The sequence below is a fragment of the Nyctereutes procyonoides genome, unplaced genomic scaffold (assembly GCF_905146905.1).
Source record: "Nyctereutes procyonoides isolate TBG_1078 unplaced genomic scaffold, NYPRO_anot_genome, whole genome shotgun sequence".
Lineage (NCBI taxonomy): Eukaryota > Metazoa > Chordata > Mammalia > Carnivora > Canidae > Nyctereutes > Nyctereutes procyonoides.
Window position 1 is genome coordinate 379,470 of NW_026575044.1, and position 14,951 is coordinate 394,420.

General features: G+C 40.7%; 1 protein-coding gene across 1 annotated transcript in view; it reads right to left on the reverse strand.

Moving 5' to 3' along the window:
* The window catches only part of LOC129508958 (dimethylaniline monooxygenase [N-oxide-forming] 4), a 28,892-nt gene extending 18,169 nt beyond the window's left edge, over positions 1 to 10,723 (reverse strand). The window contains exons 1-4 of the mRNA XM_055324273.1: positions 10,475 to 10,723; positions 8,087 to 8,224; positions 4,535 to 4,723; positions 3,546 to 3,708 (exon numbers count right to left, since the gene is read on the reverse strand). Coding sequence (XP_055180248.1) covers positions 3,546 to 3,708; positions 4,535 to 4,723; positions 8,087 to 8,218 — 484 coding nt within the window. The 5' untranslated portion in view covers positions 8,219 to 8,224; positions 10,475 to 10,723. The remainder of the gene's footprint in view (positions 1 to 3,545; positions 3,709 to 4,534; positions 4,724 to 8,086; positions 8,225 to 10,474) is intronic.
* Positions 10,724 to 14,951: the final 4,228 nt, after the last annotated feature.

A 14,951-nucleotide genomic window follows, 5' to 3' on the forward strand; every position in this document is an offset into this window, starting at 1 on the left:
TGTGACCCGTCCTGGGGTTCCCACCTGGAACACAGGAGGAGCTGGCACTCTGAGACCGAATGGCTGCTAGAGCAGGAGTTATTATGGAACTAAGGAGGATGAATATTTCCTTGTCTGGGGGGAATCACAGATCTTTTAGGAAGCAGGTTCTTCTGAACAATTCTCAGAACGTTTATAATAGTTCACAGTAGGTCATGAGTCACAGCAATAGCAGCTAATGTTGACAGAGTGCTCACCATGTGCTCTGTCCTATTCTGAGTATTTTAATTTAATTCTCATGACCGCTCTATGAAATGGAGTCATTGAGTTAAGTTTACCCAAGATTGGGACACTTGGGTGGCTCAGTGGTTGAGCGCCTGCCTTCAGCTCAGGTCGTGATCCTAGGGTTCTGGTTTCAAATCCTGCCTCAGGCTCCTGGCCAGGAGTCTGCTTCTCCCTCTGCCTGTGTCTCTGCCCCTCCCCCTCTGTCTCTCATGATTAAATTAATAAAATCTTAAACAAAAATTTGCCCAAGATTATGCAACTAGTTCCAGGATGTGGTCCAAGCTGCCTGACTTTAGAACTTTGTTCATAACCATTATGCTAAATGCCACTTATCATCGAGGGCCATTACCCCAAGGGAACTGTAGCAGCCAGGACCCCTAGGAAACCTTACACCATGTCCACTCACCAAGATTCCTCATCCTGGGAACATAGAGGAAATTGGGATATCTATTCTGGTGTTCCCCTGTAACAAATCCTTCTAAAGTCTGGTCATAAACTAAGACCTCCTCAGGAGGAGTCTGAAATCTGTATGTGTGGATTTCTTCCTTCTCCCTAATCTGGATTTTGGGGCAAAAGAGAAGGGCACACCATATTTCTAATGTAATCATTTCTTCCCTAGAGGTCATAAAGGTATATAGAAATGTTTGCTTTTGAAATGATCCCAAACTGCCTTACGATTTTTTTTAAAGGTTTTACTTATTTATTCATGAAAGGTACAGAGAGAGAGGCAGAGACATAGGTAGAGGTTGAAGCAGGCTCCCTGTGGGGAGCCTGATGCAGGACTCAATCCCAGAACCCCGGGATCATGCCCGGAGCTAAAGGCAGATGCTCAACCACTGAGCCACCCAGGGGCCCCTATCTTGCAATTCTATTTTATGTTTGCCCAGTCTCTTTCTTTGGAACCAACTGTTCCAGATTCCACTTTATCCTGCCAAAAGGATCCTCATTTCTCAGTTCTTGACTGATCTTTTGCAGTAGCATCTCTGAGTCAAAGCCTAAGTGGAACTGAGGGTAAGCCAGCCAAAACCTGGTAAGACACTACATTCCAAAAACATCAATCTTTTCACACTTCTAACACATTTCCCCATAGAAATATTGTTATAAGAGGTGGTTCTATATTTCGTTGGTACTGTCCCACTGTGTATTTGGCCACCAGACTAGTTGCAAGTCTGAAGCCCCACCACCATTGACACCATTGCTTCTTTGCAAAATTATGCATCAAAGTCTCACTTGATTCCCAAAACATTTTTAAAAATAGGATATTTTATTAATTTGAGATTACATTTATAAGATTTATATTTAATTTTTTTTATTGGCCCAGGTTTACAAGCTTTATTCTTCACACTCTTCCTTAAAAGTTTTTTCAATTTCTTAATGAAGTTTCAAAACTTCACTTACTCAACTGCTTTTTTTTTTTATTTATTTTTTATTGGTGGTCTTTTTTTTTTTAAAGATTTTTTTAAAATTTTTATTTATTTATGATAGTCACACACACAGAGAGAGAGAGAGAGAGGGGCAGAGACACAGGCAGAGGGAGAAGCAGGCTCCATGCACCGGAAGCCCGACGTGGGATTTGATCCCGGGTCTCCAGGATCACGCCCTGGGCCAAAGGCAGGCCCCAAACCGCTGTGCTACCCAGGGATCCCTACTCAATTGCTTTTAAAGCGACTTATAAGTGACAGAAGAAGAGTAGCTATAGGGCATTTTTTTATACATTTTTTTTCATTTTATTTATGATAGTCACATCACAGAGAGAGAGAGAGAGGGGGGGGCAGAGACACAGGCAGAGGGAGAAGCAGGCTCCATGCACTGGGAGCCCGACGTGGGATTCGATCCCGGGTCTCCAGGATCGCGCCCTGGGCCAAAGGCAGGCGCCAAACCGCTGCGCCACCCAGGGATCCCCTGTAGGGCATATTAATAATCATCATTTGATCCCAAAAGATGGAGATGTGCTAATCATGAGCATAGCTGCCCCTTCTACAATAAGAGGTTTGAACTGTGTGGGTTCACTTATACATGGATTTTTCTCAGTAAATACCATACAGTACTGTAAATGTATTTTCTTTTCCTTATGGTTTTCTTAGTAACGTTTTCTTTTCTCTAGTTTACTTTATTGTAAGAATATGGCATATAATACATATAACATACAAAATACATGTTAAACACGACTTATATTAACAATAGGGCTTCCAGCCAACAGAAAGCTATTAGTTTTTTTTTGGGGGGGAGTCAAAAGTTATATGGCGATTTTTGAATATGTAGGGGATCAGCGCCTCTAACCCCTGAGATGTTCAAAGGCCAACTGTACATTTTAAAAAATGTGCTGTTGGAGTCAAAAGCACTTCCAAAAGGAATTTCTAAACTCCCTTTGTGGTTATAGCCTTAGTATAATGAGATATATGGATTATTATTGTGGTGACTGTTTTGAAGTATAAAAATATTTCTTTGGATGTATAATTGCTGCTCTATTCCTTAAAAACAAATCTGTCACGTTTCTTTAGACTCTCACTTCCTTTAAGTTACTGAATTACAGACCACTCCTGATTCAAATGACCTGTAATTCAATGACAAAATTCAAAAGCTTGTGTTTTTTTTAATGACACATAAACCTTATGTGATCATTGAACTTGAATCAGACAGGCATGAAAAATCTTCAATAACAGCAGCATTTATATTAATAAGTAAGAAGACCTGACACCTACCTAGTGATTTATACCTTTCTTTAAAAAAAAAATATTTATTGGGATCCCTGAGTGGTGCAGCGGTTTAGCGCCTGCCTTTGGCCCAGGGCGCGATCCTGGAGACCCGGGATCGAGTCCCACGTCGGGCTCCTGGTGCATGGGGCCTGCTTCTCCCTCTGCCTGTGTCTCTGCCTCTCTCTCTCTCTGTGTAACTATCAAAAATAAAAAAAAATATTTATTTAATTGACAGAGAGGGAGAGAGAGAGAGCAAGACAGAGCGAGTGCCCAAAAAGAGGGACTGGCAGGCAGAGGGAGAAGGAGAGAAGCAAACCCCCTGCTGAACAGGGAGCCCTATGTGGGGCTTGATCCCAGTATCCTGTGACCATGATGTCAGCCAAAGGCAGATGCTTAACCAGCTGAGCCACCTAGGCACCCCCCGCACCCACTTTATACCTTTCAAAGTTATTTTGTACATATTATTTCTGAGGGTGAACATGGAGTTGTCTATAATCATTAGCAATTATTTCCAATTACAAATGAATGGCTTTCTTGTAGAAGAACTCAGAAAAGTAGACATAGTCTCAGGTAGAAATGACTCACCAGGAAAGGACTCCAAAGGCAAATGGGGATTCAGGAAATGTCCAGTGCAAACCATGACAGCATCAAAGACGGCACGCTCCTGTTTCCCCTCTGTCTCTGTGACCACATCCCACTGGCCAGATTCAGAGAAGTCTGGTCGCTTCGTTACACTGCACACCGTGGTCTGAAATAGGCAGAAAAACACTCACTTTCTATCAATCACCTTGAGACTTCATGTAACAGCTGGTTTGGTAACCATGTTTGTTATTTCATATGCGTCAAATCAGTCTCAGGTTAAAGGGTCTGTCAATATTGGTTTATCTCCTCCCTAAAGAAATTAAGTAACTGGTGCAAAGACTTAAAAGTGGTTATATAGAGTAGGACCCAAAATATCTGCAAGCCTTCACTGGAAGAAAGAAACATTCGGTCTTTATTCCCAGTTAGAAGTGGTGAGTTATAATACTGAATGCATTGGGAAAATGCAGGAAGGGAATTTTGGCTCATTATAATTTCTGTGATTCAGATTCCTAGCCATTGCTTCCCCACAGGTTTCATGAACAAAATTCATTTTTCCTTTCCTCTCAAAAAAAAAAAATTCTAAATTTCTTCCTGAATAAGAATTTGGATTCAGAAGAGGAATCAGGAAAGCCTATTTTTTTTAAAAAAAGATTTTATTTATTCATGAGAACAGGAAGAGAGGCAGAGACGTAGGCAGAGGGAAAAGTAGGCTCCCTATAGGGAGCCCCATGTGGGACTCGATCCCAGGACCCAGGATCACGACCTGAGTAAAAGGCAGATGCTCAATGATTGAGCCACCCAGGTGCACCAGGAAAGTCTAATTTAATGATTTTTTTGAATAAACCATGAGAGATGGAAGAAGTGAAGAATCTTTATTACCTACTTTATTTATATAGAGATAAAATTAGGAATAAATTTACTTAGGATCCCCTTTCCATTAGATTGGATGGGCAGACCCATTCATTAACCTTCCATAACCCAAGTTATCTTACCCTAAATCGAATGTATTTCAGAAGGTCAAAATGCTCAGCAAATTCTTGCAGATAGTACCAAAATTTTCCTTGGTTCATGAAATTGGGATAATCTTCTTGGAAGGGGAAGTCACTATAGCATGACATTTCTTTGCAGACATTTGTCACTAATGACTTGTAGACCCTGGTCATCCCATCTTTAGACATCTCCTGTGGTGAAACATAGTTTGCTTGATGGGGTGGGGAGGCAGGAAGAAAAGAGATCATTAGCAGTCAGTGTTCCACTTCTAATTCCAAAGAGTTCCATGAAAATGTAGTATTGGATCTACAGTTATCAGAAATCATTGGCGGGATTAGAATGATTAAACACCATATCTTTCTCAAACTACAAAGAAGTTAACGCAATTTAGCAGGACTCTCTAAGACTAACATTGCCATTCAGTGATTCCATGGACATGGGGCCTATGGTCTAACTCGTTTATTTTTCTCTTCTTTCTTTGCGGTCATCAATCCCTCCACTCATGAAGATCTCTTTCTCTTGTCTTTGTTCACAGAAGTCCTCACTGATTTTTGTGTTTATTGTCTAGGTATATTTCCCTTTTCTCTTTCTTTGTTTTAGATTTATTTATTTATTTTAGAGAGAAAGCACGCACGCAAGCGAGGGGAGGTGCATTAGGAGTGGGAGGGAGAGTATTTCAAGCAGACTCTGAGCTGACCATGGAACCCAATGCAAGGCTTGGTCCCATGACCCTGAGATCAGGACCTGAGCTGAAATGAAGAGTTGGATGCTTAAACGACTGAGCCACCCAGGTGCCCTACTACTATATTTTCAATCACTTTCTCTTTATTGGCTCCTTCCCATCAGGAATTAAAATATTGAAGATAATTTTAAAAGCCAAACAAAACTCCCTTTCAACCCATATCCCTTCTAGCCTTGTCTTTCTTTGTCCTAGTTCAACTGTATGAAAAATCACATACTGGTAGCCTCTGTTTTCTCACTGGACTCCTAACTCACTGTTGTCTCAATGTTGCACACTAAAAACATAGCAAAGAAACAAGAGCATGCATATTAAAGGCACCAATAAACTCTGGTAGCCGAAGCTAATTTCTACTTCTTTTTTAAAAAAGTGTCTTTCTTAGCTGTTCTTAGCTGTTGCCTTCCCTGAGGCAGCTGCTGTGCTTTCTCAGTGTCCTGCTTTTCTAACATAGAACCATTCACACTGCAGTGTAATGTCTTTACGGTCTTTATCACCAGACTGTAAGGAGGGCAGGGTCCCTGTACATCTTGTCCCCTCCTGGTAGAGAGACATTATACATACTGGTACTTGTTCAAATAAGGGAAAATTAATACTATTACTGCATTAAAAATTATTTATTCATGAGAGACACACACACAGAGAGAGAGAGAGAGAGAGAGAGAGAGGCAGAGACATAAGCAGAGACATAGGCAGAGGGAGAAGCAGGCTCCATGCAGGGAGCCTGATGTGAGACTCGATCCCAGGATCCTGGGATCATGCCCTGAACCAAAGGCAGATGCTCAACTGCTGAGCCAGCCAGGTGTCCCTATACTGCATTTTTGAGAAATAAATAGTATATAGATGTTGAGAGAAACTACATCAACATTTATTATTATTATCATTCTGAATATAGTTGACACAGTGTCACATTAGTTTCAGATGTACAACATATATAAAGATTTTAATAGTGAGGACCCATGGATATTGATATTATATTTAATTTGTATTTTTCCTTTTGTTTAGTGCAATTATTATTTTCTTTTTTATTATATTTTAAAGATTTATTCATTTATTTTAGAGAGAGAGTGAACTTGTGTGAATGAGGAAAGGGACAGAGAGAGAATCTTTTTTTTTTTTTTTAAGATTTTATTTATTTATTCACGAGGGACACACACACACACACAGAGAGGCAGAGGGAGAAGCAGGCTCCATGCAGGGAGCTTGATGTGGGACTCGATTCCCCGACTCCAGGATTACGCCCTGGGGAAGGCAGGCGCTAAACCGCTGAGCCATCCAGGTGTCCCAGAGTGAAGGAATCTATAAGCAGACTCCTCAATGAACCTGGAGTCTGATGCAGGGCTCCATCTCATGGCCCATGGGATCACAACCTGAACTGAAACCAAGAGTCCATTGCTCAACTGATTGAGCCAGCTGGGTGCCTCCCTTTATACTTTTGAGAGAGAGAGAGAGAGAGAGAGAGAGAGAGAGAGAGAGAGAATGTGTGTCTCCATGAGCGTTTGTACTTGCTGACACCAGTGGGAGGGCAAAGGGAGAGGAAGAGAAAGAATCTTAAGCAGGCTCCATCCCTACATTGGGCTTGATTTCATGATGCTAAGATCATGATCTGAGCTGAAATTGAGAGTCAGATGCTTAACCAACTGAGCTGCCCAAACATCCTATTTTCTTTCTTTTTTTTTTTTTAACTCAATATTATTTTCTAAAATTTATCTATATTACTTTAGCATGGGAGAAAAAAACCAAATCAACTGTGGGGCCAAATAGCAGAAGGTACACAAACCAGACCCAATGTTTTCTTTCCACATTGACATTTGGTGGCTGAATCAGGCTTACAGTACAACAGAAGAAACTACCCCCCACCCCCATACTATAATCCTAATCCTATAATACTATAATCCCAGGGCTGTGATCATATCTGCTTACATACATTTGCTTATTCTGTTTTCTTCACCATCTATCAAAAACTGGCAAATGCCACTTTCTCCATGAAGGCTTCCCTCATTCATACCAGTTTGAAGTACTCTTCTAGCATGAACTCCGCTGAATGTTGCTTTTCTCTTACCCCTGACGCATCCAGTACTTAGACTTCCTACCTTCTGATACTTTACACCCCACCACTGGGACAGATCCCTAGGTCCCTGCTGGACAGCCTGCTATTCCCAGTTACCAGGACCAATCCTAGCCAGCAGGTGGTATTTAGCCACTCCCAGTCCTTACTTCTGTTGCTTAAGTCACCCAAGAGCTGGCCTAGCTCCAAGAATAACCTCCCAGGAGGTACACTGCACTCCTTCAAAGGATTGATCAGTGCCTTGGCTCTTTTTATTTTGATAATGTGAGGGTTATCCAACCCCCCACCTGACCTTTCAGGGTCTGGTTTCTTGCTTCACTCCTGCCAATTCTCCTCTCAAAGACTTGAATAAATGCCTGGGGGCTGGAGCTCTGCTCCTAATGCCAACTTCCATCTTTCCAAAAGTGTCATCTGCTTCATACTCACCAGTGCCATTTGGCTTAACCTATGTGACATTGTTAGTCTCCTAATGTCCGTGGTCTAGAAATAATTGTAACTTCCAATACTGTGTTTGTGTATCAGACTTATCTCTTCCCCTTTCCCACTGTCCCTGCCCTGCCTACTCTCCAGGTTTATCACCTGTCACACTGCATCCTGCACAGTGTTAGCACTGTACACAAGCCTGTGTTGTTGAAGTGAACTGCTTTTTTATGTGATCAACAAGGTAGGCTGAAGCCACCATGCCTGAGCAGGGACAAAGCAGACAGCCAGATTACGATGGATAGAAATGGGAAGTAACAAGTTACCCACAGTAAACTTCCATAGTCCCCCAATGTCGTTACTTCTTTCAAAGCAGGTGGGCTCCAGGTCCTCGTCCAAGCAGCACTTGATGGAGGACAGGCCACTCACACCAGCTCCAATCACAGCAACTCGCCTGGCCATGGCACTCTGTTAGAGAGGAAGGTTGGGCTAAGCTTCTTTATATGACAAGACTAGAAGGAACCTTCTGTTATAGAACTTAACTTTTAGAGTGGTATAAACACCCTCTTTTAGCTGAGGCAGATTCACATTTTGGTTAAAAATGAGGGCTCTGAAATCAGACTGTTTTAAGTCTTACCATCACTTATTAATAGTGTGACCTCAGGCTAGCTGCTTATCATCTCTGGGCCTTGGTTTTCATTTTAGTACAATGGGAATGGAAATAATAATAATATCTCTTAAATATTTGTCACAAAATTAAATGATTGATATGTTGGAAGGATTATAGAAGTGTGTCTCCTACATAGTAAGTGCTCACTTAAATTTAGTTCTACTGTAGTCAGGCCCTTGATCCCCTTGAGATTTTGTTTACTTTAAAATGTTTTTTTTTTTTAATTTTTATTATTACTTTTTAAGTAGGCTTCATGCCCAACGTGGGGCTTGAACTCATGATCCTGAGATTAAGAGTCACATGCTCTACTGACTGAGCAAGCTAGGTGCCCCTTGGGACTTTAGATACCCTAGGAATAAAAGAGCCCTTTGCTGCCACCTAGTGCTTCTGGACCCTAAGAACCGCAGGAGCAAAAATGTTAGTTCCTATTCAAAGCCTCTAGTGTCTTTTGAAGAATAGTTGGTCATGGGTCATCTCCTGCCATGCAACAAAGATATTACATGAATTAAGGGCGGTTCTTAATCTTGCATCGAGGCAAGATAGACTGACCATAATATAGAACAAAGTCCCCAAGGAAAGTTCCATGGAACATTCTAGATGAGATCTTATGGAAATGGGGATGCCTGTATTTGTCAGTAGAGCCTGGAAGAAGTACATGTCACAGGGATTTATAACCAGTTTTTCCTGATATTACAGTTTGGATTTCTGCAAACATCAACATAGCTATTGTATTGACAGATGGATTAACTACTCAATTCTAGCAAATCAGCTATGTTGAAGAATTGTTTGAGTTTTAGATGAAGTGACATTACTTATACAAAAGTGCCCAGCACCAAATACTTCTCAGTGTTCATTCCCTACCTCCCTAATTTTCTCCTCTCTTTTCCTCCCTTTCCCTAGAAAAGACAGCTCAAGCAAAAACAAACTGGGAATTCATGCCTCTTAAAATCACATAACATTTCCACATTATAAATTTCTGAGCCAGGGCAGCCATTTAAAAAATATGCTTCCAATCACTGAGGAAAGTCAGTGAGCAAATTGGAAATGGGAAGACCTGGGTTCTAGTTCCACCTCTGCTTCTAACCGGCTGTATAAATTTAAACAAAATTCTTCATTTCCCTGTGAGATTGTTCCCACATTTGTAAAGCAGAGGTTTCTAATAGTTTTCTCTTTTCCCCTTCCAGCCCAAGAAAATGGTTTTTATGTCCGAATGGCAAGTATTTGGTACCAAAATAGGTGTGAATTGAAAGGTAGGAGAGAGAGTGCAGACTTGAGGGGCCGGGAGGTGGGGACACAAAGTGCATGTAAGCTCTTTGTAAACTAGAAAGGGTGCTAGGCCCTCTGTAGACCAAACGTTGCTTATAATAAGTTCCTTGGTAGAGATGAGCTGAACCACTGAATTGGGACTTTTGAACGACATGACAACCCCATCCCATATCTGGCAGACCAGAAAAGGTAGGAGCTGTTTTTGAGACATGGAGAGACTTGGGTGATTTCTGAATCATGTGACTGCTCAAAATTTATTTGAGTATGGAATCTCATCTGTTTATATATACTTTTTAAGGTTAATTATTTAAAATTTTTTTATTGGAGTTCAATTTGCCAACATATATCATCTGTGTATATTTCTTATCATCACCCACCAATGCTCTTACTTTGTTAGAGTCTTTCCTACACCCTGCGGAGTGTTTTCTGTTTCCCAGTGCCTGGAGCTACTATCTCCTCCATAAGATGAAATCAGGGGTGAGAAGAGAATTACAGAAAGTGCCAGATTCTATTCTTCTGAACTGCCACCTCGCTTTCAGATGGTTTCTCCCTACAACATAACTTGGTTTCCTTGCAATGCTCTTTTGCTTTCTGACTTTGTCCTCAACTGTTATCTTAACCCTAATCAAGAGGCTCCGGAAGAAGAGATTCACAGTCATTCTTAAGGAGTGGGTTCATCAAGAAGAATATTCATCCTCTGCAAAAACAGTTTCTGGAAACATTTCCCCATTAAAAAAAAAAAAAAAAGACAACAGCAAAGAAGAGTCATCCAGAACACTTACCTCGTTGGCACAGAGAAGATACCCTGACAAATGATTTCGCAAAGCAAATACAGTGTCTGCCTCAAAAAAAAAAAATTTTTTTTTTCTAAACTCAAACGCTTTGTTCTAAGAGGAAAACAAGGGAAAGGGGACTTTGATCAAGTGGCCTCAGCGTGAGACACAGCCGTTCGCCTGCCCCATCATCCCGGTGACAGCAGAGAGCGTCCCACTCGCTGGGCGTAAAAAGTTGTGCTGCACAAGAGCTGGAAACTTCCGTGGTCTCAGGGGAGGGCTAAGTGACGAATTAGAATACGGGCTTTGGATTCGAAGCGCATCAGCGACTTCTGCCCCTTTCCCCACCCTCCTCGACGTCACAGTCCAGGCACAGCCTGAAACTTCGCGGAAGGCTTAAGCGGCTGCCCTTCTCGCGGCGGCCTGCAGAGGGCGCCAAAGCCACCGCGGCGTCGCAGCCCTTCCCGAAACGGGCGTTCTGCCGGCCAAACTCTCGCATCAGGAGTCTCTTTTTATTTTGTTTTATATTGTATTTCGTTTCATTTCATGACATTTCATTTCATTTATTCATGAGAGACACACACAGAGAGAGGCGGAGACACAGGCAGAGGGAGAAGGCGGCTCCCTGCACGGAGCCGCATGTGGGCCTCGATCCCAGAACCCCCGGGATCACGACCTGAGCCAAAGGCAAGACGCTAACCCCTGGGCCACCCGGGTGTCAGGACTCTTCTTGAGCCATCGCAGGAGTGGGCCGGAGGAGAAAGCAGTTTAGGTGACTGTCACTCATCAAGTTCTTTCATGTCTAGAGCTCTCTAAACCCAGGAATATGATTCTAAAATCCGGAATTTATAAGGGATTTAAGCAATGTCATCCTTTTAGAAAGAGTCAGCAGAAGGAGCTGGTAAAATGAGTTTGAGAAAGCCTAAAATTAGTTTTAAATATTAGCCTAGGGCACTGGAAAAAAAGAGTAATTACAGAAGCAACAATAGAATACTAAATAGGCACCATCTTTTTTTCTTTTCTTTTTTTCTTTTCTACTCTACTGAGTGGTTGGAAGGCAGCCATCATACATTCATTGAATAGTTATCGGATCCGGAGCATCAAGGCAAATGCCCACAGGGGTCAGGAAAATAAGTCAAAGGAGGAGAGGGCCCGGTACTGATTGACTGGAAAGCACATCTCTAGTCTGTTAGCTTCAGGGAAATGGTGCTATTTGAGAGCATGAGCCCAAATTGCAATTTTAGGATCTTTTCAATAGAAAATGAAAATCCAAATTTTTATATGAAATCTTCTGTTTGTAACAAATTAGTTTTTTTCTTTTGAAAAGTATTAAGCTCACAGAAAATTGGAAAGGACAGTTTTGTTAACAAACATCAGTGTATCCCTCAGCCATTAACCTCTTGGTACATTTTTCTTTCTCTCTTCACACACACACACACACACACACACACACACACACACACATCTGAGTGTAGTGTTTAGACACCAGGATGCCATCAGTATATTCCAGTATGTACCTCACAAGAATAGGGGCATTCTCCCACACAATCACATTACCATTACCACACGTAGGAAAACCGGTATAAATTCAATAATACCATCCAACATACCTGGTCTACTTTCAGATTTCTCCAGTTGTCTCCAAAATGTTATTATTTTTTAAAGATTTTATTTATTTATTCAAGAGAGAGGCAGGCTCCATGCAGGGAGCCCGATGTGGGACTTGATCCCAGGACTCCAGGACCATGCCCTAGGCCGAAGGCAGGCACTAAACCGCTGAGTCACCCAGGTGTCCCCAAAATGTTCTTATCCAGTGGCATACCAGAGCTGGCTTGTACAGTGAGAATGTGTGCATCTCTTCCAGTATCGCAGTAGCTTGACATTGGTCAGGGTGGGAATATTTATAACATGGAAATTGGCAATTACAGTAAGTCTGGGATCCTCACTCCCCAAGGCTAGTTTATTATTTATTTACACCCCCTTTTTTATTTAACAGCTTTATTTTTTATTTTTTTTTATTTAACAGCTTTATTGAGGTATATTTGATACACAGAAAAACCCTACATATATTTAATGAGTGTAACTTGATGAGTTTGGATGCATATAGTACACTTGTGAAACCATCACCACAATCAAGATAATAAATATACCCATCACTTTCTGTAAGTTTCCTCATGCCCTTTTGTTTGTTTTTGGTAAGAATACTTGATGTAAAATCTACTCTTTTAACAAATTTTTATGGGCACAATATGTATTTTATTTAAATGCACTATGTTGAAAGGCAGATTGCCAGAACTTATTAATCTTGCAGAACTAAAACTTCATATACATTGAATAACTCCTCATTTTCTCCTGCTCCCAGTTTCTGCTTCTTTGAGTTTAACTGTTTTAGAGAAGAATCGTACAGATTTGTCTTTTTTTTTTTTTTTTTAAATAGGCTTAAGGACCAGAGTGGAGCCCAAAGTGGGGCTTGAATGCATGACTCTGAGATCAAGACCCAAGATGAGATCGAGAGTTGGAGGCTTAACCTACTGAGCCACCCAGGCACTCGCAGATTTATCTTTTTGTGACTGGCTTATTTCACTTAGCATAATGTTGTCTCCAGATTCATCAATGTTGTCACATATGGTAGGATGTTTTCTTTTTTATTTTCTTTTTTTTTCTCTTTTCTTCTCTCTTCCTTTTTCTTTAATAATAAATTTATTTTTTATTGGTGTTCAATTTACCAACATACAGAATAACACCCAGTGCTCATCCCGTCAAGTGCCCCCCTCAGTGCCCGTCACCCATTCACCCCTTCCACCACCCCTAGTTCGTTTCCCAGAGTTAGGAGTCTTTATGTTCTGTCTCCCTTTCTGATATTTCCCACACGTTTCTTCTCCCTTCCCTTATATTCCCTTTCACTATTATTTATATTCCCATGATTCCCCAAATGAATGTGCTGAAAAATATTCCATTTTGGTAGTGTATAGCATATTTCCTTCATCCATTCATCTGTCAAGATCCCTATTTCAATTCTTTTGGATAAATATCCAGAAGTGGGATTGCTGGATCATATGGTCGTTCTACTTTTAATTTTTTAGGAACCTCCATGCTGCCCCATTTTATTTTGCCACCATCAGTGTAAAAGGATTCTATTTTCTTCACATCTTCACCAATACTTGTTACTTTTATTGTGTTTTTGATAATAGCCTTCCTAACAGGTAATATTTCATTGTTGTCTTGATTTGCATTTCGTTGATGATTAGTAATGTTGGGCATCTTTTTTAAAAAATATTTTATTTGTTTATTCATGAGAGACACAGAGAGAGAGGTAGAGACATAGGCAGAGGGAGAGGCAGGCTCCCTGTGGTGAGCCTGATGCAGGACTCAGTCCCAGAATCCCAGGATTGTGCCCTGAGCTAAAGGCAGATGCTCAACCCCTGAGTCACCCAGGTGTCCTGAGAACTTTTTAAATGTATCTGTTGGGCATTTGTACATCATTTTTAGAGAAATTTCCATTCAAGAACTTTGCCCATTTTGTAATCAGTTTATTTGGGTCTTTCTTTTCTTTTCTTTTTTCTTTTCTTTTCTTTTTTTCTTTTTGTTGTTTTCGCTATTAGGTTGTAGAAGTCTTACTTTGGATATTAACTCCTTGTTGGGTGTATGGTTTGCAAATATTTTGCAAATATTCTGTAGGTTGTCTTTTCATTCTGTTGATTGCTTTCTTTGCTGTGAAGAAGGTTTTTAGTTTGATGAAGTCCCACATGTCTGTTTTTGTTTTTGTTGTCTGTGCCTTTGGTGTTATATCCAAGATATCATTGCCAAGACCATTGTCAAGAGGATTTTTTCCTATGTTATCTTTTAGGAGTTTTATATTTTTGGTCTCATGTTTAAGTCTTTAATCCATTTTAAGTTGGTGTGTGTGTGTGTGTGTGTGTGTGTGTGTGTGTGTGGTGTGAGATAAGGGTCTGATTTCATTCCTGTGCAAGTGGATATCCAATTTTCCCAGCATCATTTGTCAAAGAGACTATCTTTTCCTCGTTGTGTGGTTTTGGCAGCCTTGTTGAAGATTAATTTCTGGGCTCACAACTCTGTTCTGTTGGTCTATATCTGTCTTGATGATGGCACTATCTTGTTTTAATCACTGTAGTTTTGTTCTAACTGGGGTTTTTTTTTTTTTTTTTTTGAATCTTTAGGGTTTTCTCTATGTAAGATCATGTCATTTGCAAACAGATTAATTTACTTCTTACTTTACAACTTGGATGATTTTTATTTCTTTTTGTTGCCTAATTGGTCTGACTAGGACTTCTAGTATTCTGTTGAATGTAAGTGGCAAGAATGAACATCCGGCCTTGTTCCTGATCTTAAAGGAAAAGTTTTTTTTTTTTTTTTTGCCATTGAATATGATGTCAGCTATGGGCTTTCATAAATGACCTTTAATATATTACGATGAATACCTTCTGTACCCAGTTTGTTGAGAGTTTTAGTCATGAAAGTGTATTGA